Source organism: Euleptes europaea, chromosome 16 (genome assembly GCF_029931775.1).
Source record: "Euleptes europaea isolate rEulEur1 chromosome 16, rEulEur1.hap1, whole genome shotgun sequence".
Lineage (NCBI taxonomy): Eukaryota > Metazoa > Chordata > Lepidosauria > Squamata > Sphaerodactylidae > Euleptes > Euleptes europaea.
Window position 1 is genome coordinate 21,180,191 of NC_079327.1, and position 27,009 is coordinate 21,207,199.

A 27,009-nucleotide genomic window follows, 5' to 3' on the forward strand; every position below is an offset into this window, starting at 1 on the left:
CTGATAGCTCTGTTGAATCAATTAATAGCAGTAATACAAGCTAAACCTCCAAAGTACCAAGTGCCCCTCCGAATTGCCTTAAGCAAGCTTGTTCTTCTGCATTAACATCGTCATATTTTTTTTTACTTTGAATTTTCAGAATGCACTATAAGCAACCTAAAAGCAGAGCTCACATGTTATGCATCTGTCTTACATTCCACATCTTGTCTCCTTAAACAGGGCAAGTCACAATTCTACGTCCCTAATTCTGTGGACAAATGTCACATTAGCATTATAGTTTATTCTTTCTTTCTGTGTCTCTCCCTCCTTTCTGTCTGTCTGTCTCTCTCTCTTATGGTAGACGATCCTCTCACTGTCAGTGACTGTACTTCCCTACCTGCTGGACTGATCAGTGATCAGCGGCCTGTTTCCATTTCATATGTCTGCTGGTACCGAATGCAAAGCCTGTCCTTTTATGATATCCTTCACAGTGATGAGGTAACCAAAGCAGAAAGCAGAAACTAAAAGGGAGTACACATACTCTCTCTCAGATTTTTAAACTTTATTTATTTGCGTTATTAAAAAAAGACTTAATTTTAAAAAAATCGTTTGCCATTTCTGATAACAGAGGGGAAACGTAATGTGTTCCTCTTTGCCTTTTGCACCGGTTTAGTTTCTTCGACTGGAGACTGTTTCTGTTAAATCACAAGCACAAGTAATCCACCTTGAGGCTCTGGGAGAAAGGTGGGCTATAAATAAAATAATTAAATAAGCAGATAGTAAATGCTAGTGGCTGGAGAGATTCCTTTTAGTGAGGAGAGATGGTGAAGGAATTTGAGTGTGTAAGGATTTAAATGCCTCCGTCAAAGTACATCAGAAAACGTGTGTGTTTCAGCATTGGACTTTTAATCAAAGGGCAAAGAGCTCCTCAGTTTAGTCGCTGCGTCCTTAATTTCTCCACAAAGATAATGTCCAGTGTTTTATTGGAGGCAGGGACTGCTATACCATTCACAGTCAAAAGAGAATGTGCCACTATTCCAGACCTGTGGATAGGAGAAATCTACCTTGCATTATTTAAAGGATGATGCATAATTTTTTGTAGCAGTTTTAAATGTTAGTGTGGAATTTAAACTATTTGTATATAAAACTGTTGGTATAATAAATAATATTAGCATGCTAGTTTAGGGTGAAATTAAGCTGTTATCCCCACAAAAAAAAAATTGGTACTTCTGCATCTAATGAAGAAACAGCAGATAATTTCTTTCTTAAGAAAGCCAGTGTATAGGCAAGCCTCATTCAAAGGCTGATGATGAGGAATTCTGTATTTGATACAATATCAAAGTGAAGAAAAGAGGGGGGAAAGTAATCCCTTATCAGCAGAATTTTTCTTGAGGCTTGCCTGCTTTCTTTCCAAGGGCCTGTTACCATCTCTGTGTGAATTTGCCCAATCCTACTGCATTCTCTCTCTCACTTTCAGAATCAACTCTCTGGAAACCTTTTGAGAAAATTCAAGAACAGCAATGGGTGGCAGAAGCTGTGGGTGGTATTCACCAACTTCTGCATGTTTTTCTACAAATCCCATCAGGTAACTGATTGGCCGAGGCAAAAGAAGAACCCTTCTGTATTAATGTGGGGCTCTTTTGACCACGTGGAGGAAAACCTTTAACTCTTGAAAGTCTGTTCTGCTGATTGTCCTAAAGGCACTTGATGGGTATGCCAGAAAAGTTGAAACGCTACAGTTAAGTTCAGTGCAGCCAGTGGTTGTCTAGTGGCTGGAGTTTGACGGGTGGGGTTCAGATTCCCCACTCTGCCATCAAATTCACTTGGGTGAGCATGCCTCCACAATTAAACCTCCTTTCCCCAATGGCGACTGGATGTAGAAGGGCAAGATGAACGAAATAATGATCTTGTGCTGAATCCGTGTGCCCCATCTCCCTGAGTTCGACCTCACTGAAGAGTTCACTGGGCCTTGACAGTAGACGCCTTTCAAAAATTCAAGAGCTCAGTGAGAATGGGGAACACAACAATGGGCGTGCAGCTTTCTGCATCAGACTAAGGAAGGCAGTCCAATATTTAATGCTGTAAATCAGCAGTTTAAAAAAATGTAGTGACAAAAACTGGCAAATATAATTTTAGAAGAGGAATTCCAACTTTTTTCTCTTCTAAGGAGGTATCCGTTGTGACATGGATGTACATCACATGGACACGGTGGCTTTCCCCCCCCCACCCTTCGGAAATAATATTTGAATTCATACATTAATCTAAGCAGATTTGATCAAGTCATTAAAAACTCAATACTGGTTTAATTGGGCAGCAGCATTGCTTTATTGAACTTCGGGACTGATAATAAGACAATTTTGGATAGGCCTGAATGCCGCTGTGTCAGTCTTGTGGTGCAAAGGCCGTTAACACAGAACGTTCTAACAGCACTTTCATCTTTCTATTTTTAGGACAATCATCCTTTAGCTAGCCTTCCTCTGCTGGGTTATTCTCTTACCATTCCTTCCGAATCTGAGAACATCCATAAAGACTATGTCTTTAAGCTACACTTCAAATCCCACGTGTACTATTTCAGGGCAGAAAGTGAATACACATTTGAACGGTATGCATTATTTCTGTTTGCGCTACTGAATTCTGAAATTGTGGGACATTATACTGGCTAGTAGGTGCTGAACAGTCAAACCTAGACATAAGCAAGAGTCCGCCTGGGCTCTGGCAAACAGTTCAATCAGCTGAAATGTCTGGTTTTTATTTATTTATTTATTTTTAAGCTGCAAAGTGTGATGGTGGTAGTACGAATCACACCGAAGCATCTTCTGTGAGGCAGGACGCTTCAATACACACCAATCCCCCAATGTTGAATGTGGGGGATATTATAAGCTTTTATAGCTACAGACCTTCTCTTAAGAATGTTAGGCTGAATGTAATGTTTAAATGGAGTATTATCTTTCTTGTCCTGAGGTAACGCTCCACTTAAATATCGCAGGCAGTTCAGGACATTTAAATATAGGCAGCTGGGATGGGGAATCTCCTTTTTGTCAAAAAAAAAAATTACCTGCATGATATAAAACTTCAAGAGAAAGAAAAAATATTCAAACCTAGCCCCCATAAAATGGTAATTTTTCCTGTAAGCAGGAAGTTTGTGACATGGGAAACCTCTTTTAAAATGTAGTGGCCAAAGTCCCAACCTTAGCTCAAACAAGCACGCAAGTTGCTTGGTAACTCAGTAACTGAAGAATAACAGCTGAATATATGGATTGGTTTCACTGAAAAACATTGTGTTGGAGATTATCCAAAAGTTCTGGCAGCGGCGTTGTATATATGATATGTGAAGAGCATTCGCTGACTGAGGTTGCTACTGGATGCTATAAATTAGTGGTGAGCGTACATGAGCGCTGTTTTAATCAGCTGGAGATCGTATGCATGTAGTTTATTTAATGAAGGAGCTTAGTAGTTCCATGACACAGCAGTCAGGGCTTTTCTGCAGCGACACCCGTTCATCTCTACTTCACTACATCATGCTCTTTTCTTAGGGAACTGGGAAGCTTGTAAGCCTTCAGACATTCACTGTAGCCTCCTGACTTTGTCTCTCCATTGCTTAGGTGGATGGAGGTAATCCGAAGCGCCACCAGCCCAGCCTCGCGCATCCGGGTTCTTAGTCACGAAGAGTCACATGTTTATTGACAACCCCCAACAAGTTGTTCATTCCAGCAGTTGCTGCTTTTCTAGAGGACATTTTGGATTTTATTTTCTCCTTTTAAAGTTTAGTAAAAACACAGATTTGTTTTAAAAAAAAGTTTTGGAGCAGCTTTTTTGTAATATTGCCTCAGCAGGATTGTTTACTATGATCGGCCAGGTGACAAGTTACACGTCTCGTATGTTGTCTTTTGGTGTGGTTTTTTTTTTTTAAAGCTTGTGCCAGTATTAAAATATTGTCCTTGGAGTGCCAAATGCCAAAAGACATTTCCTTGCCTCAAAAGTTTGCACCGGAAATATGGTACAGTTTTTTTGTAGTAACTTCATATTTGGTATTTTCCTGGAGAGCAAATGCCCTTTCTTCTTTGAAAGGATAAAAAAAAACAGCCCCACAAAAGGAGGAATGATCAGACTGCTGATTTTTTTAAAAATGTACTTTGTATGTATTGCATTAACAGCCTTGAGCAGAAAACGTGCATAAAGAGCAGTCTCAAAGTGGTTACTTTCATACCTTCTTCTTGATGTTTCTATACATTTTGCTTCTGCAAATTAAAAATACCAACCAAATGTGTAGCTCACTCATTTCATCTCTTTGAAAATTCCTAGCAGTAGTAACCAAACTTCTGCCTACTCGGTGCAAGTTGTTGCATTTCTGAGAAGTAATCATCATCATCACCACCTTTATTAGGCATTTACATCAGCATACAATAAACAAGTTGTGAAAACGGTTAAAACAGGTTACATTAAAATGACATTACTTAGAAGTACGAACAAACTGCTCGCGAATCCTTTGTGCAGACAGGAGAAAACTAGCTACTTGTTGGGTGATGGGTTTCTATCAGATAAAAGGTACATCACCAACTGCTGATCTGAGAGACTCTGATCACTGGGCAGTAGGGGTTTAATATAGGTATTCCTCGGCCTCATGTAAAGCTGGCAGTACAACAGCATGTGGGTTACGTGTTCAGGATCCCCAGTCTTACATGGACAATACCTATCAATAAAAGGGATTCCTTTGTATCTTCCTTGTAGAATAGCTGAAGGAAGAATGTTAAGTCTAGCGAGCATGAAAACTCTGCGAATGTTCGGTGACTCCAAATAAGACAAGTAGGAAACTGTAGCTCCATAAGTCGGAGTAATACCATGAAACATGGGGGAACAGTGTCTATTAGCTAGGGAGGTTAGGGTCTGCATTTCTATATCTAGTAGGCGCTGACGTATCAATCTAAATGCTTGCTCTTTCCCAAGCATCAAGAGAGAATCAAATGGAATACCGACAGACTTGATTTTCCTGAGGATTAATTTCGACCACTGGCTTATGTAAGAATCTCCCAGCAGTGCAGGAATATAACCAGGATATTCAGTTAGAAAGTGCAGACGTAACCAAAACTTAATGGTATGGATCCAAGCTCTAGTCTCCAAAAAACCCTGTCCCGTCTCAAGGCACAGAGCTGTCCTTTTTGTAACAGTAATTCACTGCTACAGTACAGCAATCCCTTGTTTAAATGCAGTACCATCATTACATCTTCTCTGATCCTTTAAAATAGTATGAGCGTTTTTTAAAAAAAAATAACATCTTTGACAAAAGATCGCACCAGAACATCGTTGCATTTCTCCTTTATTTGTGTCATGTAACTTACAAGGAATTGAAGAATAGCTTGATGCCGTGACAGAAGCAAAGTTTTATACAGGGTTATAAATAGAGAGCAGTATTACAGAAGAAAACAGCTTGATAAAGGATAGGCCTATTACTGGGTGTTTTAGCTAAAAGTGGGACCTCCATGTACAGAGAGTATGTATACCCAGTTACCAGGTGCTGGGGAGGGTGCTAGTTACCACTAGCAAGCAGTGTTTGTGCATTTCTAAAGGCAACTGGTTGTCCACTCTTGGACACTTGGTCTGGTCTGGCAAGGACATTCTTATCTTTAATAATAATCTATAGGAACATTAAAAAAAATCCAACTCCCAATTCAAGGAGGGAAGCAGCCCAGTGACATATATCGGAGGTTGCTTCTTATATGCAACACGCCCTCAGAATATGGCATCGGCTGACAGGCATGCAGATTGTATTTAAGATCCACAGGCCTAACAGAAAAAGGGTATAAAAATAATTTTATACTCCAAGACCCTATGCGTCTGTAGTAATTTTGTTTAAGAAAACATCCTAATGATGTTTTCATGGAGTAGCCCATCTTAGTCTGTTTCTGCTACAGAGTTTTTGTTCAGGAGCTACTGCACTGCGTTCACCCAAATGTTGGGATCCAGGGGGGTGATAATCAGGTGACTCAAGTGTTCATCCCGCATGCACATAAACCAGGACACACACTTTCCAGCATGCAATCCCAAGGTCAGCCAGACTGCACATATATTTCTCTGACACGGTCCTAAAACTGAAGGTGCCACTGATACCAAAGGCTACATGAAGACTAATAACAAAGCGAGGCAGAATCGCAACTTCAAGATCCACCTATCAAACTACTTGGGAACCCCAAAAAAGGGCCATGGCACTTAACGACGTGGGGAGAAAACTGGAGAGACTCGCTATAACCACCAGAAGTTCTGCGCACCAATACGACGGTCATTTACCTCCTAGTTCAACTACAAGAATCTAACTGAGACGGGGGGGAAAGTGTTCTAACCAACTTTGAAGGTGATAGGACCTACACAAACAAGAAACCTTTCTATTTCGAAAGACCTTATTTTTTTACAGCCTTCGTTCCGCTAAACTTTGAAGAGTGAGAAGTGTCTCCAACCTGCGTCTTGAAAAAGCGACTCATCCGGTTCGCCAAGCAGAGGGAGAGTACAGCACGAGAAGAGGCTGCCTGGCTCTCTCCCGCCACTGATGCCTGGCCCCAGCTAGGCAGCAGGAGTAAGGGGGTGTGCTTCCCCCTGCACTCCCCTCCCAGATCCAAGCCTGTTGGGAGACGTGGGGTGGTAGCTGCACAGAAAGAGGCAAGTGCGCCCTACCTCCCCACTTATGGCACCAGCACTTCTCTGCAGCCCACTGGGAGCATGAATTTCCTTCTATGCCACTGCAGTCAAACTCTGCTGCCTGCCTCGGACCCAATCTGGGAGGACGCAACAGGCTCAACCTCCTCCTATTGGCATCTTCTGTCAGTTTGGCGCTCTTAAGTGACTGTTTAGGCGGTAAACTGGATCCTGAGCAAAACTGGATCCTGATGACTAGCAAGAATATCTAGAATAACGAGTTGTATTAGTGACACCATAGACAGAGAATGCCCCCCATCGTACATAAAGCATTTCAGCTCACCATTTCTTTGGGAGAAGACAGTTAACAGTTTTGAAGGGCTACAAACATTAATATGAAAGGCCAACATAAAAAAATGTACCCCACCATAAAGAGAAATGCTTGTGGATTAAAAGATTTTAATTCTACCATAATCAGGAGAGATCGCTACTTTTTCTTCAAAATACTACACTTTGAACTGAAAAAATTATTTGATTCATATATAATTGCCTATGTCCAAACAGCAGATCTCTGAAGTTGCAATCCCATACATGTTTAAATGGAAGGAAATCCAAATATTTTCATTAAAATAATTCTGAGTAAACATGCATAGGGGTGGACTGCAACTTAGCAGAACAATGATCTTTTCACAAGACTTCAACCAGTCACCTAAAAGGAAATTTGTACAAAAATGTAATATTTGAACTGTCAAATTATAAAAGTAGCACAGAAAACAAAGCTAAAATGTGAAAGCAGGAACGATAACCAACAGCCAAATCCTCAGTCAGGTGTCCTGCCTCTCATTTTAAAAGCCTTTAAACCGAAGCTCCTAACTAAAAGTTAATTTCTACTTTTATTCTTACAGTAATGGATCATAGCCCAAAAGTTTCCAGCACCCTGTCCATTATTAATCCATTTCAACGCTTTATCAAGACTCTCTTCACATAACAAACCTATCATTAAAGGTTTAATCATTAACGGTTTGGCCCAAGAGGGCACGCTTACCACACCAAGATGGACTTTTACCATTGTCACATTTTTTAATTTTTCCAAAGACTAAAATATACTTTTAAGTTTTTCTGTTTACTTAAAACTGTGCAGAAATATTAAAAATATTGGCTACGATCAAAATTTGCTCTATTTGGGGAAAAAACAAACCCTAACCATCTGATCATTATACAGCATCAACCAAAAGACATCCCCAGCCTGAACATTGTACTTCTTGGCCATTTTAACACAGGCCAAGTTCAAAAAAAGGAACCGCAAAAAGAAGCAACAACCAAATATACAGATATTCAAATTAACCAGAAGAAACAGCAGCAGCGAGAATTTCTATTTCAAGTCCTGATGGCGTGTCAAGCATTTTCTTCCTCAAGAAAAGATCTTGGGACACAAAGTTGAAGCCAGATTTTTACATCTATGATTGTTGCAGAGGAAGATATGATTATATGTTCTCATATGCACCACATTTTACCAACTTAATCATTTTTAAGATCAATGCTTTACAAAACTGCCATTATTCAGCCAACATTTCTAGGAGGTATTTCAAGATATTTTTCTTGTTGTATAAGATGGTCAGATTTTGCAGCTAATTTCAAATAAACCTATCAAAAGAGAACTCAAACCTTGAATTGGCACAATTTTCAACAGATATAAAAGCCACTCAAAGTACACAAATATTAGATAATTTCAAAGGAAACAAGATGCAGTAAATTAAAATAATCAAAGTCGTACCGTGATTAAAGAGCCAACCCTAGATTATACAAAAAGGAGCATTGTATGACAAAACAAGAGGAAACTCTGCATCTTTATAGCAGGGTTTTAGTTATTCTGACCTATAAACACAAGGTCAAATCAAACCGCTTGTCACACAATTCAAAATGTCCATGTAACAAAGGCAAGCTAGTAATCAATTGTGATCTGCCAAAATATTTTGCCTCACAAGCATTATCTACAGAAGCACTTGGCCATTTGTACAGAGGGAATTCCAGATGCACATTGAGTAGGTTTCAGTAAAAAAAGTGACTATATACAAATCTATACACAGAGCCAATCGTATGTTTCCAGTTCACAGATTTATCGACTTAAAGCAGTTGTCTTCAACTTTTGGGACAAGAGACCCACCTTAACACCTACCTGTAACATGGAGCCCACTTTTAACTTTTCTCCTCTTCCCTCCCCCCTCCCTTCTTAAAATACACATCCCCCGCCCCATAGAAGAAAATGGCATTGCTGACACTAGTCCACCCACAAAAGGTTGGGACGCAACCCACTCACAGATCCTCGCCCAGCAGCTGAAGACCAATGACTTAAAGCAAGATACCTGAGATTTCACAATAGCTTCAGTTTCCTAACTGCAGTCCTAAATATACATCTCAGAGATTTAAAAAGATACCTCCTTTGAATATGTGCATTATTGTTTCTTTTTTTAAAAAAAACTATACAGAACTGAGCCACAGTGCCCTCGGTGAGACACCTATTTCTGTTGCTGCACCTTCAAGAATGTCCATTTACTGGAGAGCACATCATTGACCAACTGAATGGCAGACCGGCATCAGAACAGGTGACTGCAGGAGCCCACTGCGTGAACAAGCTTGGCAGAACAATACTTCAGTGGGATGATGCACTTCCTCCGGTTACCGAATACCTGGTGGAAACAGAGTAACTGTTTCAAAGCGAAGCAGTAAGCAAAGTATTTTATTATGTCAACAGGGAAGACTTTCATTGCCCTGTGAAAGCCCATTTTGAAAAGTCCTCTATTAAATCAGAAATCTGAATGTAAGCATTAACGCTCCAAGCTGCCTTAAAAGATCCCCAAAAGCTACCTGCAGCCTTCTCAGAACTTACTTCACAGTTAAGAGGACTTGAGCAGTTCTTGCATTATTGTGGGCTTATTCAAATGGTCATGTGAAAACCACTGCGATTGCGATAGGATGATTGCATGAAATGCTCATCAGACATCAGTTTTCCTAACCTTAGATGCAACCTTTCAATCAGACAGCAACACAGAAATCACATGTTGAAAACGACTAACAACTCCTTAAAACTTCTAGCATAAGGCAATGCTATGGGCAATGAAATTAAGTGGTTAAAAGCAGAGGACAACAGTGACTGGATTTTTTCAAACATTTTTTTTTTGCTATCAAATCACATCTGATTTATGGCAACCCTGGTGGGGTTTTCAAGGCAAGACATGTTCAGAGGTGGTTTTGCCATTGCCTGCCTCCGCATCATGACCCTGGTATTCCTTGGAGGTCTCCCATCCAAATACCTGCCAGGGTCGACCCTGCTTAGCTTCTGAGATATGATGAGCTCAGGCTAGCCTGGGCTATCCAACTTAGGCAGTGGCTGAAATACATCATGAAACTCTGCTTCAGTGTACGGATTTCTTGAAAGATCCTTCCTGGAATAATGAAGGGAAGACCGTGAGAGCTGAACTCCCTTCCAGCCTTTGCAAACCTAAATCCTATTGCATTAAATCACATCTGCAAATATGCTTCAACACATGAAATTACTAGAAAAAGATGACACCGTTTCTCTAAGTGCATTGAGATTTGAAACTATAGTTCATTACATGTCCAGTGCGAACATCCAGTTTATTCTGGTCATGTATTATCATCAGACACCAGTGTCTATACATTTTTATCTAGCCCTTGGGCATTTGCTGCACATATCTGTGTAATAAGGCAACATATAACATCATGCCAGAGCCGTCTCTTAGGAAGTCATTTTACTCACATTCTCTTTTAATTAAAAACCTAGGGGCCATTATCCAATCACACATCCCAAAGACTTAAGGGCACTTAAGTTTCCAGAAGGCGGGTGGGACTTTCTGCCGATTCCTTCCTCTCACTGCAGACCCTTTGCTCTCTATGCTATTCCCTGAGAATTTGCTCAACTTTCCCACCAGAACAAAATTTATAACTGCCACAGGAGGGGGGGAATCAGCCTCCCAAACACAGCCTGATAATTTTAGCATCTTTTGTCATTTTATTTTATTCTCTTCAGGCAGTGATCATCAACTCACTGGTCACAACCCTCAAGTGGGTTACAGATCCCCCCCCCCATATGCCGAGTTGTTGGTTTTTTTGGGGGGGTTTATATGCCGACTTTCTCTACCACTTAAGGGAGACTCAAACAGGCTTACAATCACCTTTCCTTCCCCTCCCAACAACAGACACCCTGGGAGGTAGGTGGGGCTGAGAGAGCTCTGAGAGAGCTGTAACTTCAGCTGGCTTCACATGTAGGAGTGGGGAAACGAATCCAGTTCACCAGATTACCCTCCACCACTCATGTGGAGGAGTGGGGAATCAAACCCGGTTCTCCAGATCAGACTTCACCGCTTCAAACCACCGCTCTTAACCACTACACCACATCATGAGTCCCTGCAGAGCTGCTTTTCTCCTGCTTTTCAGGAAAGCAGGCTGCTGGTGCACATCCATGGAGAAGGGCGCCAGGCCCCTGCAGGCAGATCAGTAAGCGGTGAAAGGATTCATTTTTAGCACACAGCCCGGTTCAAAGACACTCCCAGCCTGCAAACAGCAATCCCCCTTGCCTTCTCTCTTCCCCCCACATGCAAAGCTCAGCCACCTCAACCAGTCAGGTCTCCAATGATCTGCGCCTGTGCTTCAATGCCCACCTCCCTGAGAAAACTGATTTTCATGGGGTGGGGGTGGGGGGCTCCGGGCCACAAATACAGAAAAGGAGCACTGGCAGAGATGCAGGTGGCTGGGCTGTGTTGGGTAAGGCAAGGGGAAGCTTTTATGTGGAGGACAAAGTCTCTAAATCTGCCTGTTGGTTTGTTCCTTAGTACATTTCACCTCCTGAAGCTCAGCTTGCGTTTCTGTCCCTGGTTCTCTTAAATCTGCCGCCCATGTCCTGAATTCAACTCAGTCAAGTCTAATGCTGGCTCTTCCTGCGATAACTGATGCTCCACAACCGTAGCTCAATGGGTCCCAAGTCTGGAAAAGTTGAAGATCACTGTCCTAAGGAACTGGCAAACATCTAAAGTTTATGGACTTCTCCAGCCTGCCATTCTGGTACCACATAGTAAGTTAATGAAAACCTTGAGGTCATATTACCCAACCAGTGCCTTTACATTAAAAGAAGAGTCTTGTTGTTCTATTAATCACTCTACCTGTAACTTCATTATCACACAGCGTTATTCTATAAAAGGAATAATTCTATAAGCTGATTAATTTGACAATACCTACCCAAAAAACCCTACGAAATCACCCAACAGTTGAATCACATCTTCAGTAGCTAGTGTATTGTGTGTGTGTGTGTGTGTGTGTGTGTTAAGTGCTGTCAAGTCGCTTCCGACTCATGGCAATCCTATGAATCAATGTCCTCCAAATGTCCTATCAGACAGCCTTGCTCAGATCTTGAGGGCTGTGGCTTCCTTTATTGAGTCAATCCATCTCTTGTTGGGTCCTCTTTTCTTGCTGCCCTCAACTTTGCCTAGCATGACTGTCCTTTCCAGTGACTCTTGTCTTCTCATAATGTGACCAAAATATGATAGCCTCAGTTTAGTCATTTTAGCTTCTACGGTCAGTTCAGGCCTGTACAAGTCAACAACTATTTTCTTCTGGTGTTAGAATTCATTACTCAGGTTTCTTAACTTTACTGTCTCATTAGGCTTTGCGCACAGTGGGAAAATTTTAAAATATCACTTCCCTGCATTTGGATAATTAATTTCCCAATATGAAAATACTTGACAGTGGGAACACAAGACTCCTACAAATTTTCGTAGTGTTTTTCCTATCCGTTTTCTGAACCCAACCCATGCAGAGCATACCCATGATAATCAAAATTTCAAAAGGTTCCTTGGCAAGTGTGTACATCTGTGCCATCGTATCTAGTACGCCCAAATCAAGAATTATTTATTGGTACCTCTGAAGCCTTTGTACAAGCTCTGTCACCATGGTGTCTGAAATGCCCGGACACGCTTCTTCGGCTAAATAAATAGCCTCTCTCAGTTCTTCTATGGATCCCATGTTTCCCCCACACGCTTCACTCCTTTCTTTCAGCTAGAAAACCAAGACTGCGTTAGCTGCGTCACTGTAAAATACGAATGCTTGTAAGATTATATTCATTGAACGCTACATGCCATCAAATAAACCCAAGCGAAGACAAGTATGAATCTCTGATAGAGCTTTCAGCAGGAATTAGTGTCAGATAAGATTTAACAGCAGTGATGCAAAGGAGCATGCGTGTTATGCGGCCTTTAGGAAAGATGCTCTGTTATTTGAGCTCCGCTCCTTGTCCAGGACCCCAACACCACAAGGACAGATCAAACAATAACCAGCTAAACCACAAACACCCAGATAAAGATAATAATTTAACTACTTTGAATATGCGAATTACAGGGATGCCCACTCACACATTAGTGCTTGCTCTGCCTCTCCTTCACAACTTTTGAGCAGGGGGAGCAGCGCTCACCACAAGAACTCTAATGTTCCCTTCCAAGCTCTACTCCAAGAGGGTAGGAGGGTTCACAACTGGAAAGCTGTCAGCCCCCCGCCCCCAGCTTTCCTGCCACAAAGAAAGCAAGGAGAGGAAAGAGAGGAGAGAAGGAGCTTTATGTCATTCTCACAGCATAGGACTATGCTGGGGAAACTCATCACTCCACCACGCCTGGGTCCAGAGGCAGCTAACAGCACCTTCTTTCCAGTTCCCAGTTGCCAACCACGGGGGTCCTGGAGGGAGTATAGCTAGGTGGTCCACTGAGAAACTCAAGAGCCCAAGAACATTTTCTCTGAATTTTCACTGTATCGGCTCCCAAAGTAGCTGGCCAGAAAATTGAAAGGAAGGACAGAACATAATTAAATAAATGTTTGCCCACCAACCCTTTCCTATGGCCATTGCACCTATGGCTGTCAGGTGACCTGAAAGAGTTAAGGCCAGCAGATCCCCAGGCTGTGCTATGTATGGCCCTAGGGGGTGGGGACAGGCTCCAAGTTTGACAACTATCTCAACCACTTCGTGCTGGAATAATCAAAAGGCAGTTTACTCCACTTATTTTTTGTACGCTTCCATCAGATTAAACCATATTGGATTCGTTTGCTCGCACCTTCTATTATCTCTATACAACCCTAAACAGATGAGATAACAGAGCCAGTGATAGTTTACCTCTGTGAATAAAGGTGATATAATTGTAGATAAGCACCGAGACAAAGGCCGCCTTTGAATAGTATTTTCCTTTAAGAAAAAAAATCCACAATAAATTGAGTACAAATGCATACATTGGCAAATAGTGTTTAAACATTTGCAATTCTATGCAATGCTTACAAATAACTACAAAATCCATTACCATTTAATATGTCGAGGTGAAACAACAGTTCTAACAAGGCTACATTACAAAAAATGAGAAAATGCTGTTATTTTAAATAAAGATGTTACAGCAACCCAATTATACAGTAAACTATACTCCAAAATTATGACTATATCAACTATGTACTCTCAAGAAAATTCAATGAAAGATCTGATGGAGCTTTTAAAAAGGTAAAGGTGCAAAGCACCCTGTGCAAGTACCGAGTCATTCCTGACCCATGGGGTGAAGTCACATCCTGACGTTTACTTGGCAGACTATGACTGCCACTGTCTGCCCCAGTCATCTTCCTTTTACCCCCAGCAAGCTGGGTACTCATTTGACCAACCTCAGAAGGATGGAAAGCTGAGTCAAACTTGAGCCGGCTACCTGAAACCGACTTCTGTTGGATCGAACTCTGCTCGTGAGCTTTTGACTGCAGTACTGCAGCTTACCACTCTGCGCCATGGGGCGCTTCTGAAGAAACGTTAGGGTTGGGGTTATTTTACTATTAAGAATGAGAAAAGGGGAACCCACAGCAGGAACATCCACAGCATACAAGTAAATGGGCAACCCAATAAGTACTGGGGACACCACACAACAACCACTGCATTAGTGGCGAGTCACAATGTGGCTGCAGCGATGGCCAACATAGTGCATTCTGTCACCATAAGAGTATACATCAGCAGCAGGTAGGGCATTGCACAAAACTGCTATGTGGCCCAGATTTGAGCAGATGCTCGAGGGAGGATTAAGAACACCCCACCTAATAAATATCATAAATGCATTTCAGCCACTTTTACTTAAGTGCAATCTACAGTATCTGTCCTTGAATCCCAGGAGACTTGACATGCTTGCACAGAACTTTGCCAGTTTTTCCTTCCAACTGCAATTTCTCACGCTGTGTCATTCTGACCCTTATAAACAGGAGGAAGGGCAAAGTGGTAGGGGTGTTGGAAGGAGGGAGGGTCCAAGAAATCTGTGCATATACAGCAAAATAAATCCTCAGATCTCTGAACCCCAATTCAGTACTGTTAAAAAACAGGGAGGGCTGGAATTGCCCCACTTGCAAAACATGGGAAGTGCAAAGGCCAGTACTGCATATGACAAAAAGGTGTGCATCATTGCAGATGTTGTGCAGCTATGCAAAAAAAAAAAGGGGAGAGGTCGTTGCTCAGTGGTAGAGCCTCTGCTTGGCATGCAGAAGGTCCCAAATTCAATCCCTGGCATCTCCAGTTAAAGGGACTAGCCAAATAGTTGATGTGAAAGACCTCCGCCTGAAACCCTGGAGAGCCGCTGCTGGTCTGAGTAGACAATACTGACTTTGATGGACCAAGGGTCTGATTCGGTATAAGGCAGCTTCATCTGTGTTCAATTCACTGGTGCTGAGGCTGCAATGTTCCTATTCAATTCAGAAGCCTGCCCTTAACAGACTGCACTTTAAATTAAACGCTAAAATTTTGACCAAGTGTAACAGTTGCAAAGTCTGCACAACCCAGAACAAACTTCCAAAAAGATGTCAAAAGCATATTTGTTAATATTTTTTTACAAACTTCTAGTTTCTTGCAATGTCTCTCACGTAAATACCACCTTATTTCTCTCCCACTCGTGTAGCTGAGTAGCTCCATTCTCTAGATTCTTATGATCTTTCTCTCGGATGGTGAATATCCAGTCACCTGAATCACTACCACCTGAGGCTTGGCCATCTGTTTCTCTTCAACAAATAAAATTCATGAGTTATTACCGAAGTTTCACGCAGCTGATTAATAGTAGCCCACAATGATACAAAAGCTGGCAATCTCCAGCATGAGTATTGTTAGAGCAACATAGAAGATCAGAACACTTTTACATTATCTTAAAACAAAAGGTAGTTTTAAAACGGGCTCCCAGTGTTTAGCAGTTTGGGAGTTTTTGCCGTCAGTTCATAGCAGACTTATGGCAACCCCGTAGGGTTTTCAAGGCAAGAGACATTCGGAGGTGGTTTGCCATTGCCTGTCTCTGTGTCACGACCCTGGTATTCCTTGGAGGTCTCCCATCCAAATACTAGCCAGGGTTGGGGCTTAGAGTGTGTTGCTGGTCCAAGGTCACCCAGCAAGCTTCCATGGCGTGAGTGGGGATGTGAACCTGAGTTTCCCAGGTCCTAGTCCCACACCTAGTTAGGAATACTTTATTTGTAGCTTCAATTATAGACCTTCTCATGGCTCATTTCTACCTTCATACACCTCTTCATAATGTAACAAAACACACTGCAAGTTACAATAACTTTTTTAAAGAGACAATTTTCAACGGCTTGCAGCTTCAACATCCTCCCGAGCTAAGGGAATATGTAAATATTTTAGAGCTTCTTATCAAACAGTCCTCATACATAATGGAGGAGAGAACCACTTGTTTTAGGTGACTCCTTCCCATGTTTCAAATCACCTACAACAGTTTCTTACCAGAAGCTCTCTTTGATAACATGAATAATTCCAGCCATGCTACTACACTGTTTTTCAGCCATTTTATCCTGAATATATCTAAGAGGCAGCTGGTCAACCTTGCTTACCCCTTCCGAAACAGCCCCCCCACGTCGCCCTTACACTTACCCATCTGAATCTTCAGAGCTGGAGTTATCATGGTTCTGCTCAGACTTCCACCTTTTATGCCTGTCAATGAGATCCGTCAAATAAGAGGTTTTCTTTGCATTGCGTATTATAAATTTGTGCTTCAGGAGTTCTTTTGCCGTGGGTCTCTTAAAGACAAAAATAAATACTGTTCAGTTGATTTATAGGGATTCTACTGGGGGGGGGGATGAAGTCTACCTAGGGTCTAAATATAGAGTTACTAGGCAGATGACAAGCATGGTGTTTTGAGATGTTTACTCCGAGATACCAGATTTAATTCTGCAAATTTTATTTCTTTTCTTCTCTCCCCCGCATCTTGCTTTCAGTTTAAAATAATCAATGGGTAAGAGAAGGACCACAATAGGCTTTAAAAGAAAAAAAAGTATAGATTCATTGACAAGACTCAACAACACAGTAAGAGGATCTAAGAACCCTCCTTCAGAGGGCCATGCTTTTATTCCTCACAACTTTCTTTTTATTACTTCAAGAAACAGCCATTTCAGGAATGGTTCCGGAGAGGGAGGAGAGAGCCAAGTGAGATAAAAGGGGACACTGGCTAGAAGGAACAGAGGATAAGAAGAGGTCATGAGGTGAGCAGCGTATTAGCTGTGACTGCTCCGGCCATCCACATGGTTCTACACTAGAGTAGCTGCCAATAAAGGATATAAAAGGATCAGAAAAATTAAGAGACTTTGTTTAAAAGTACAAATAGTTTTCTTGATTTTTTCCAAACCCACCTGGATCTTTGCTAAGAGAAGCTCAATAATAACAAGAAGTTTATTAAACGGTCAACCGCTTTCAGTAATACAACTGTTAAAACAAAACGTAGTAACTGTGCGTGTTTGATTAACAGAGTTTTTCTAGTATAGCCACTGAGATAAGTGCCTGGCTGTTGGAAGAGGTCAGCAGTGTTATGCACATTAGCCCCAGCCAGAAAAAAGGTAACTAGCTGTTCATCTTCGTGGCCTCTTTGCAGTCCCACGTGGGGACTGTGCACACGCAGGCCAGCCGCAGAGATGTTTAGAAAGCTTCGCTTTTAGCCCAGCAACAAGGATTGCTCCCCCTCCCCTCTGGCAATGGTCCTTCCCTCCCTTTCGGACACGTGACAGAGGTGTGGGGAGCATCTTTCCCTCAGTTCTCTTTCTGCCACCACCAAAGGCCTCTCCCCGAGCTTGAAGAGGTTGGGGTCTCAACTCCCTGGGGAATCTTCTAAAAAAAAGAAACACTCATCGTTGGGTTGCAAGCATTCTAAGTCTGCACCTGATGGGCCGGCAGCTCCATCGACTTCGAAAGGGGCATCGTCCCCTAGAGGTTCCTCGACTCCAATCATTTGGGGCCACAGCCCTTCGCCCTCCAAAGGGCTGATCCCGACGAGACAGACTGATGCTGACCTCGCGCTGGCACTCGGTCTGGTGGTTTGTTTAAGCCCACCAGACCAAACGCCAGAGCGAGGTCAGCGTCAATTTGACTCGTCGGGATCAGCCCTTTGGAGGACGAAGGGCTCTCCAGACCAACACTGGGACCATTGTCCCTGCTCAGGAGGTTCGCCCGTCCACAACAATTGTAACAACAGTTATAGTTAAGCAACACTGTTTTCTGCTGAATGGCCTGGTACTATACCCAAGAGGGGAGCAATTCCACACTAAGATAAGTGATTTTGGTGGAAGTGGTAGAAACATGTCATCTGGACAAAATGTGGGTGGAAACAAAGCAGAAAGTGAGTTGGGAAGGCCATTAACAAGCCATATACCTCATGCACCATGTTAAATAGCAATGGCAATACATGCTATGATACAGTCCTCCCCATCTGAGCTCTCTTATCTTACCAGAGAACTGAATATAGAAAATAATAAGTTATACACTGCAGTTTAATTTTTAGAATTCAGTAAAATTTATTTTTAAGCATGGGATGGAAAGGAGAAAGGCAAATAATCCAAATAGTGGATAGATTCTCAAATAAAAGCATGCAGCAGAATAAAATCCTTGTTCTTTCTAGCCTTCTACCGATGCACAAGATGTACACATTCATCCAAATACAATGCCGAAATGCAAGCCACAGTTAAAATCTCCAGTTCTGCAAGGGAGGGGGGGGGGAAGGCACACTTACAAAGCTCGGATCCTTGTTCAAGCAGGCCTCAACAAACTCTTTCAGTGGTTTACTGTAGCTTCCTTCTAAGGTTGGCGGATTGTTCTTTGGGATCAGGAATAAAACTTTCATAGGATGCAGTTCAGAATGAGGCGGCTCACCTTTTGCGAGTTCTATGGCTGTTATGCCGAGTGACCAAATATCTGCCTGCAATACAAAACAATCATATGTATGGCAACAGAGATGGAAAAGATGAGAGCCTGCTACTGAAGCCCTTTGTTTTATTGTTATGTAAAGCAAGCACGTGCTCTCCTCTGCACCTTCATTTTATGTATTCAGAATAAAGCAACATACAGATTATACGTGGGCAACTTACTTAATGAATATGTTTTCAACATATCATATCTCTGGGAGAACAGAGATCACTATGGTAACCGGGCATGTGCATGAAAAATAATGGACACAGACCAAGAGGAAAACAGTAATCAAAATCCACCTATGCAAATCTCAGCTGGGCAAAATATGTCATTCGCCTAATCAAGGCAAGAGAAGAACGGAAGCTTCAGATGCTATCTAAATATGGTGAACAGCCCAATGTTAATCTCACCTTTGAGTCATATGCTGACTGCTTTATTACTTCCGGTGCCATCCAAAATGGGGTACCCACAAAAGTGTTCCGCTTTATTTGTGTATCGGTTAGTTGTCCTGCTACACCAAAGTCTGCCAGTTTTACTTCTCCTTGTTCTGAAAGCAGCACATTAGCAGCTAGAAAACATGAAGACGTTTGCAGTATGAGCTTTTAGCTTAAGATGTTTGAAGCACTGATGAACGGGTGAGAAGATAATGGCAAGGAAAGCAGCCCCATAAGTTGCCTCCCTCTGCTAATACCACCTGCAGGTCTGCAGTCCTCGCCCCAGTCAGGCGTGGGGAGGCCAGTTGTTGCAGTGGCTGCTGCCTCAGAGGGAAGACTTCCAGGTGCCCTTGGCATTCATGCCAAGTGCCTGATGGGCACATTTAGCAACACACTTGGAAAGCATGGTGAAAACACTGTAGTCAAGGGCATTAGATGCTGGAAAACAAGTGGTAAGTTTGAGCTAAAAAGGTGCCCATGTCTGTTAAGATCAGAAGTTCTAACCTTGGAGAGTCCTGGAGATAATTAGGTAATAGAGAGGTCTCCAGGCCCCTTTGGCACTCATGCCAAGCGCTTAATTAAGGAAACAAACCAGGATGAACTCAACAAGCTGCCTTTTTGTTCTATAGCCACTTAGATGTGGGAAGAGAAGCCAACCCACTATTTATTGAGTCAACTGTTTGCAACTGGAAGCACTAAAGAAATCTGAAGGATTGTAGAATCCTTAGTAGTACCAAAACTTCTGAAATGAATTTTTCTTTTTATAGACACACTGACTGACTTTAAGCCTCTAGAACAGGGGTGTCAAACATAAGGCCTGCGGGCCAGATCCAGCCCCTTAAGAGCTCTTATCCGGCCCGCAAGCCATCCGAGGCAGCCACACACCCCATTCTCAATCTGAGCTGGCAAGGCATGGCCCAGCCGGACCAACTGGCATTTATGTCATATCCAGCCCTCCTAACAATTAAGTTTGACACCCGTGCTTTAGAATCATTTACCTAGTTTATAACTATTTGTTTTTCCATTTAATTAACCAGGTAAAACCTGAATAATATTGATGGAAATTGTAGAACAATACAAATTGAAGGTGAAGTTACTCAACAGATTTAAGTGAATTATCAGAGGTGGGGAAGCAGAGTTGTTTAATAGAGAATTAATTGAGTTGATTTATTAATCTCTTTGCTCCCATGAAACAACATGACGGTAATAATTTGTATGATTTGTTATTTGAACTATTTTAAAATCTTGATTACAGAATTGGCCAAGATAAAACTGAAGGAATTACTGCATAATAGAAAAAAATAACAAAGCAAAAAAGTATAATCAAATAAACTCAGTTTTTTGGGGGGGAAACCATTAAAGAAAAAGAGAACAATGTTAATAGAGAAATGAAGACAAATTAATAGGGAAATGAAGACAAACTGAAGAATTTCATGAACAAAAGATCTGCTCTTCAGATAAAGGAAAATCCGTACTTGATTTTAGTAACAAATTTGGTAGAATATAAAGGCTATGGAAAGGAGTGGAAAGAGATTAAGCTGATTAATTTAATTACTAAATTGAAAACAAGAAAACATTTAACAAATATTGAAGGTTCTCCAGCGTTACCTTTAATATCTCTATGTATTTTCTTTTCAGAATGCAAGTAGTCAAGTCCTTTCAAAATCTCTCTCAATATTGTAGCAATCTGGATTTCATCAAGAGAGCCAGGTTCTAACTAAAAAAACAAAAACATATTAAAAACCCTACAAAACCCCAGAAAATAATAAATCCTAAATACCAGTTTTTAGAAAAATTAAGTTTAGTATTATGCTACAAAACCAACACAATAGAAGAGGTAAAGAGGTGAACATGGAAATGAAGCGAAACATAACAGGTCTGAATTAAATAGAATGAGTACTGGGCTGAGGAAAAATGAATTCTATTATCATGCCTCTAAAAGCCAAAAAGGAACAGATGAGTAATATCTCAATTTCTTGATACATTTAGGTTTTCCACTAATAGAAAAAGCTATGGCCTCTGCAGATACTTAAATACACGGAGGAAAGGAGGAAAGACAACGTGTGTATCAAGAATGAGATTTCTTTTCGTTTCCTAATTTTCTGCTTATGGGCATTCAGTGTTGCATGTGTAGTGGGCAGCAGTGGATTAAAGGTTAAGAATCACTGCATTAGTTCCGACTCAAACACTACTAGTAAATTTCCTGACTTCCGGTGGTGCCGTTGGAGAGAGCACTCCATTTCCCCAGGTTGTCCTGGGAGAAATCCAAGTTTGCGTTATTTTTGGGGTACATAGATACCCCAATCCGACCCTTGCAAGTGGGTTGGAAAGCAGGAACTCCCTGCAGCCCGCAAACGCGGTTTGACCTCCTAGGTACTCTGAGGGGGCTTTTTTAAGCCCCTCGGAGTCCTAGACGCCGGTCCTGCGAGGGCACTAGGGAAGGACATCGCCAAAACGCAACTTTGGCAGCAAGCTCTACCCTCCACTGCCTTAATACCAACATAAGGACTACATAAAGAAAAGAACCTCACCTCTTGACACCCAAGTGAGTACAAAAGAACTCTTCGTCTACTTACTAGAAATTTGAACAGACGGGAGGCTGATAAGAATATTTCTGGGACCCCCACCCCTCCATAATCCGAACTGAAAAAGTTTGATCTGAGTTAGTCATCGGGATTAGCGACAGGAGCCTTATCGGATCGATCAGCCTAAACCATAACAAAGAGTCGGAAGGATACCTTTTAGACTGACAAGAATTATCACCAATGAGAGGTCCGAAGGAAGGGGAGGGTGATTTCTCTTCCTGATTTTCCGGCGAATTCCTGCCACGTTTGCAGTAAGGGAGTGCCTGGAACGGAAGACTCTCTATAACACCCTCTCTATCATTGGAACTAAAACAACAGGAAGTAGCCGCGGGACTGAATATCCGTCGCACTCGAGTTACTTTCAAATCATTCCTGAAGGAATAACCATCGAGAAGAGGCGATAGAAGGTCTGCAGCACTAGTAACTTCCTGTTTACTTCCTGATTAATCCGATCTAGAGCGACCGAAAAAACTCACTGGTATTTTAAAACTTTAAAATGCAATTTTAAAGCCAATTTCGACTCTTTTCAACCCGAAAAAATTACTAGGCTGATCTTTGAACTATCATCTTTTAACCAGCACCTTAAAGGCCCTGTCGGTGGACATGTATTTTACCAGCTTTTTTTGAATGTAAATGTCTCGACCCCGCTCTGGCTCACTACATAGCCCTGCCTATACTAAACTAAGGGACTCTTTACAAACCTCGACCATGGAAAAAAAGTTACAGGATATGCTAACTAAACAAACTGAGGCAACAAATAAACAGTTTGAACAGATGTCTGCACAGATGGCACAGTTGACTTCTATGATGACAAATCTTGGTCAAGCATCCCAAGCTATTAATCAGAAGTTGGATGTGGTCACTGGAGACTTGAAAGAAGTAAAAACTCAAATGATTGTTATGAAGACAGATATGCAAGCGATGGATGTATCAATTAAGAAAGTGATGGATGAGCACAAGGACACAAAGAAAAAATTAACAAGCCAAGAAAAACAGATTGAAACAATACAAGCGGATCAGATGGCGGCAAAAAATCAAATGGCAATGATGGAGATGAGAGTGAAAGAGACCAACCTTCGTATACGCAATTTTCCAGATATGATGGGAGATAATAAAGAATCTGCAATACCAAATTTGGCCTACTTATTTCAGATAGATGAACAAGAATTAAAACAAGCCATTAATAGAATATACAGGATACCACTACCTGCTAGAATGAGAAGATCTAAGCCAAGAGATTTGATGATAGTGTTCTATGACACCAGAGTTAAAGACAAGATTATGAAGATTCATTATGAAAATCCAGTGTCAGCAGGAGACTCCTCTCTTATACTACTGAAGGATATTCCAAGGCATCTACTTTCACAGAGGAATAACTACAAAGACTTTGTGTCTATACTGAAAGCTAATGGCATCAAATATCGTTGGATTATGCCACAAGGTTTGGCTTTCACCTATAAGGAAGTGAAAACGACAATTCTATCCCAAGCAGATGTGGGGAAATTTTTGAGAAAATATAAAATGGACCTTAAAGAATTACCTGGAGAGAAGGAGGAAGAAGAAGAGGAAGAAGAAGAGGTACAGGGTGCAGAAGGTGGTACTAAACTATAGACTTTTTATTTTGCTAAAAAATACTACATTATGGCAAAAGCAATTTCTTGGAATGTAAATGGACTGAATGAGAAAACTAAAAGGGCCAGAATCTTCAAATATCTACAGAAATATAAATACTCCCTAATTTGCTTACAAGAAACCCATATAGCTTTAAAGCATAAAAAATACTTGGAGAAACAGATGCTTGGACAAGCATTTATTGCTTCTGCTAAAACTAAAACAAAGGGAGTGGTAATCTATGCCCACCCCAGTCTCTGTCCAGAACTAGTATATAAAGACAATGAAGGAAGAATTGTAATTATCAGAACTAAAATATTGGGACAAAGGACAATAGTGGTTGGAATCTATGCACCCAATGAAGGGAAAAAATCCTTCTATGAAAAATTACATGACCTGATAACCCAGTACGCACAAGACCAAATTTTATTGATGGGCGACTTCAATGGAATTATTCTCCCATCTCTGGACAAAAAATCAAAAGCAAAAGATATCAATGATGGATGCTTGCCTAAAACTTTCTTTGCCATGGCTTCAGAATTAGAATTACAAGACATTTGGAGAACAATGAATACAACAGCTAAAGAATACACCTTTTATTCAGCAAGACACGATTCACACTCCAGAATCGATATGATATGGGCCAGTAAATCAATTTTCACGCAACTACGTAAAATTCATATTTTACCTAGAACTTTTTCTGATCACAATCCTGTTACCTTTGATTGGAACAATAAACAAGCATTTAGATGGCGAATGAACGATAAACTTTTAAAAGACAACAAGATACAAAAGGAATTACAGGTTTTAATGAAAGATTTTTTTGAAATTAACCTTAATGGGGAAACTTCTTTAAATACAGTTTGGGACACATTCAAAGCTGTTCTGAGAGGTTTTATGATACAGAAACACTCGGCCTGGAAGAAGACTCAATTGCAATTTACAAACAACATACTTTGGAATTTACAAAATTTGGAGCAGAAATTGGTAATGGTAACACAGGAAGAGGAGAGAAGAGAAATTCAAATACAGATTTCTGCATCTAAACACCAATTAAATTTGGTAATAATGGAGGAAATGAATAAAAATCTGAAACTTGCTAAACAAAAGTATTTTGAATATGCAAATAAACCAGGAAAATTTTTAGCAACACAACTGAAGGACTCATTTCAAAAGAAGATTATAACAAAAATCCAAACTGCTAAAGGACCAGTTTATTCAACTTCAGAAATTCAGAAAGAATTTGTTTCATTTTACTCTAAGTTATATCAGAAAGAAAATACTCCAAAACAGAAAATAGATAAATTTCTAAACTCAATACAGATGAAAGCTTTGTCAATGACCCAGAGAGAATGTATTGAAGCTCCAGTAACAAGGGAAGAAATACAAGAAGCAATACTGAGACAAAAAACGGATAAAACACCTGGACCAGATGGAATTACTGCACTATTTTATAGAACTTTTAGTGACAATTTAGTTGGATTTTTTGGTTCACTTTACAATGCAATTTTGGACGAGGGAACATCCCCGGAGACTTGGTCACACGCATTTATATCACTGATACCCAAAGAAGGAAGAGATCCAGAAAAAACATCTAATTACAGACCTATATCGCTCTTAAATGTGGATTACAAAATTTTTGCTTCGGTTTTGGCATGTAGGATAAAGCAATTTATTAAGGATCTTATACATGAGGACCAAGCAGGTTTTATACCAGGAAGGCAAATAAAAGACAATGTAAGAATTTTACTAGATTCACTGGAATATTATGACCATAATATTCAACAAACTGCGGCTTTTGTATTTTTGGATGCAGAAAAAGCCTTTGATATGGTCTCTTGGAACTTTTTGAAACGGATTTTGGATAAATTGAATTTTGGAGATCGTTTTCAGAAAGGTATATCGGCTATTTATACCTCCCAACAAGCTAAAATTTTGGTTAATGAATCAATGTCAGATAACTGCCAAATCACGAAAGGGACTAGACAGGGATGTCCCTTGTCTCCACTTTTATTTTTGTTGGTGTTGGAACCGCTATGTGTGAAACTAAGAAGTATGGAGGACATCCGTGGGCTAAGAATTAAAAAACATGAATTTAAGTTGAGAGCATTCGCGGATGACCTACTGCTAATTTTGGAAAACCCAACACAGTCAATGAATATACTTCAGGAGACTTTGGATGATTTTGGAAAAGTATCAGGCTTTAAAGTGAATCAAGAAAAAACAAAGATAATATTTAAAAATTTATCGGAAATACAACAACAGGAATTTATATCATATACTGGCTGGGAGAAAGCTAACAAAGTTAAATACCTGGGAATTTGGATCACTGCAAAGAATAAAGATCTGTTAACCAACAATTACCTCAAGTTATGGGGTAAGATTAAAACTGATATGATTATATGGTCAAACAAAAAATTGTCATTAATGGGACGTATCTCAACGATCCAAATGAATGTCTTACCGAGGATGCTCTTCTTATTCCAAAATTTACCAATAATATCACAAACAAAATATTTTGAAACTTGGAGGAAAGACATTTCAAACTTCATCTGGCAAGGAAAAAAACCAAGGACTGCTTATAAATACTTGGTGGATCTAAAAACTAGAGGAGGTTTAGCACTGCCTAACTTTCAACTCTATGCTGAAGCGGTAGCTTTAGTATGGCTAAAAGACTGGATGAATTTGTCAAATGTACGTTTGCTAGACTTGGAAGGTTATAATAACTTAAGTGGATGGCATGGTTATTTGTGGTATGATAAAATTAAATTACAAGCAACATTCCGTAATCATATAATCAGGTCCTCTCTACTTCGTATTTGGATGAGATATAAACACATTTTGGAACCAGAAACACCGATGTGGATATCGCCCCAAGAAATGCTAACTTTGCGCCCACTTAGACCAGACAAATTTATTACTTATCAAGATCTAACTAATTGGGAAGGAAAGAAATGCTCACTAAAAGACTTTCAACTGCTTAAGGATGATTTACAATGGCTTCAATATTACCAAATCAAATCAGTTTTTGTACAAGATGCAAAAAAAGGTTTCTCTAAAGAAAAATCTCCTTTTCAAAGGATTCTACTAGACAATAATACAAAGCTGATTTCTAAAATGTATAATCTCCTTTTAACAATATACTGTGAGCAGGACACGATTAAACCAACTATGATCGACTGGGCTCAAAATGTGGGACATGATATTGTTTTAAATAAATGGGAAAGATTATGGTCTAAAGATTTAAAAGGAATAAAAGCACAGTCAGTGCGAGAAAACATCTATAAAATGATGTATAGATGGTATCTAACACCCAAGAAAATTGCAAAGATTTATAAAACGATGTCCCCTACTTGTTGGAAATGTAACAAAGAAATTGGTTCCTTTTATCACATGTGGTGGACCTGTGACAAAGCCAAAGACTTCTGGGACATGATTTATAACGAACTGAGATTAATACTACAAAAGAATATATCCAAAACACCAGAAATGATGTTATTGAGTATGATTCCAGATGACTTAGCAACACAAAGAACCTTTT

At 40.6% G+C, this 27,009-nt stretch overlaps 2 protein-coding genes across 3 annotated transcripts in view; one reads left to right on the forward strand and one right to left on the reverse strand.

The window, feature by feature from the left end:
• The window catches only part of FARP1 (FERM, ARH/RhoGEF and pleckstrin domain protein 1), a 176,089-nt gene extending 172,043 nt beyond the window's left edge, over positions 1–4,046 (forward strand). For both annotated transcript variants that reach the window (XM_056861737.1, XM_056861738.1), the window contains exons 24-26: positions 1,457–1,564; positions 2,430–2,581; positions 3,582–4,046. In XM_056861737.1, coding sequence (XP_056717715.1) covers positions 1,457–1,564; positions 2,430–2,581; positions 3,582–3,663 — 342 coding nt within the window. In that variant the 3' untranslated portion in view covers positions 3,664–4,046. The remainder of the gene's footprint in view (positions 1–1,456; positions 1,565–2,429; positions 2,582–3,581) is intronic.
• A 5,145-nt stretch (positions 4,047–9,191) lies between these two features.
• The window catches only part of STK24 (serine/threonine kinase 24), a 40,812-nt gene continuing 22,994 nt past the window's right edge, over positions 9,192–27,009 (reverse strand). The window contains exons 4-11 of the mRNA XM_056861691.1: positions 20,881–20,989; positions 19,249–19,406; positions 18,663–18,848; positions 16,538–16,683; positions 15,543–15,666; positions 13,775–13,843; positions 12,536–12,672; positions 9,192–9,290 (exon numbers count right to left, since the gene is read on the reverse strand). Coding sequence (XP_056717669.1) covers positions 9,254–9,290; positions 12,536–12,672; positions 13,775–13,843; positions 15,543–15,666; positions 16,538–16,683; positions 18,663–18,848; positions 19,249–19,406; positions 20,881–20,989 — 966 coding nt within the window. The 3' untranslated portion in view covers positions 9,192–9,253. The remainder of the gene's footprint in view (positions 9,291–12,535; positions 12,673–13,774; positions 13,844–15,542; positions 15,667–16,537; positions 16,684–18,662; positions 18,849–19,248; positions 19,407–20,880; positions 20,990–27,009) is intronic.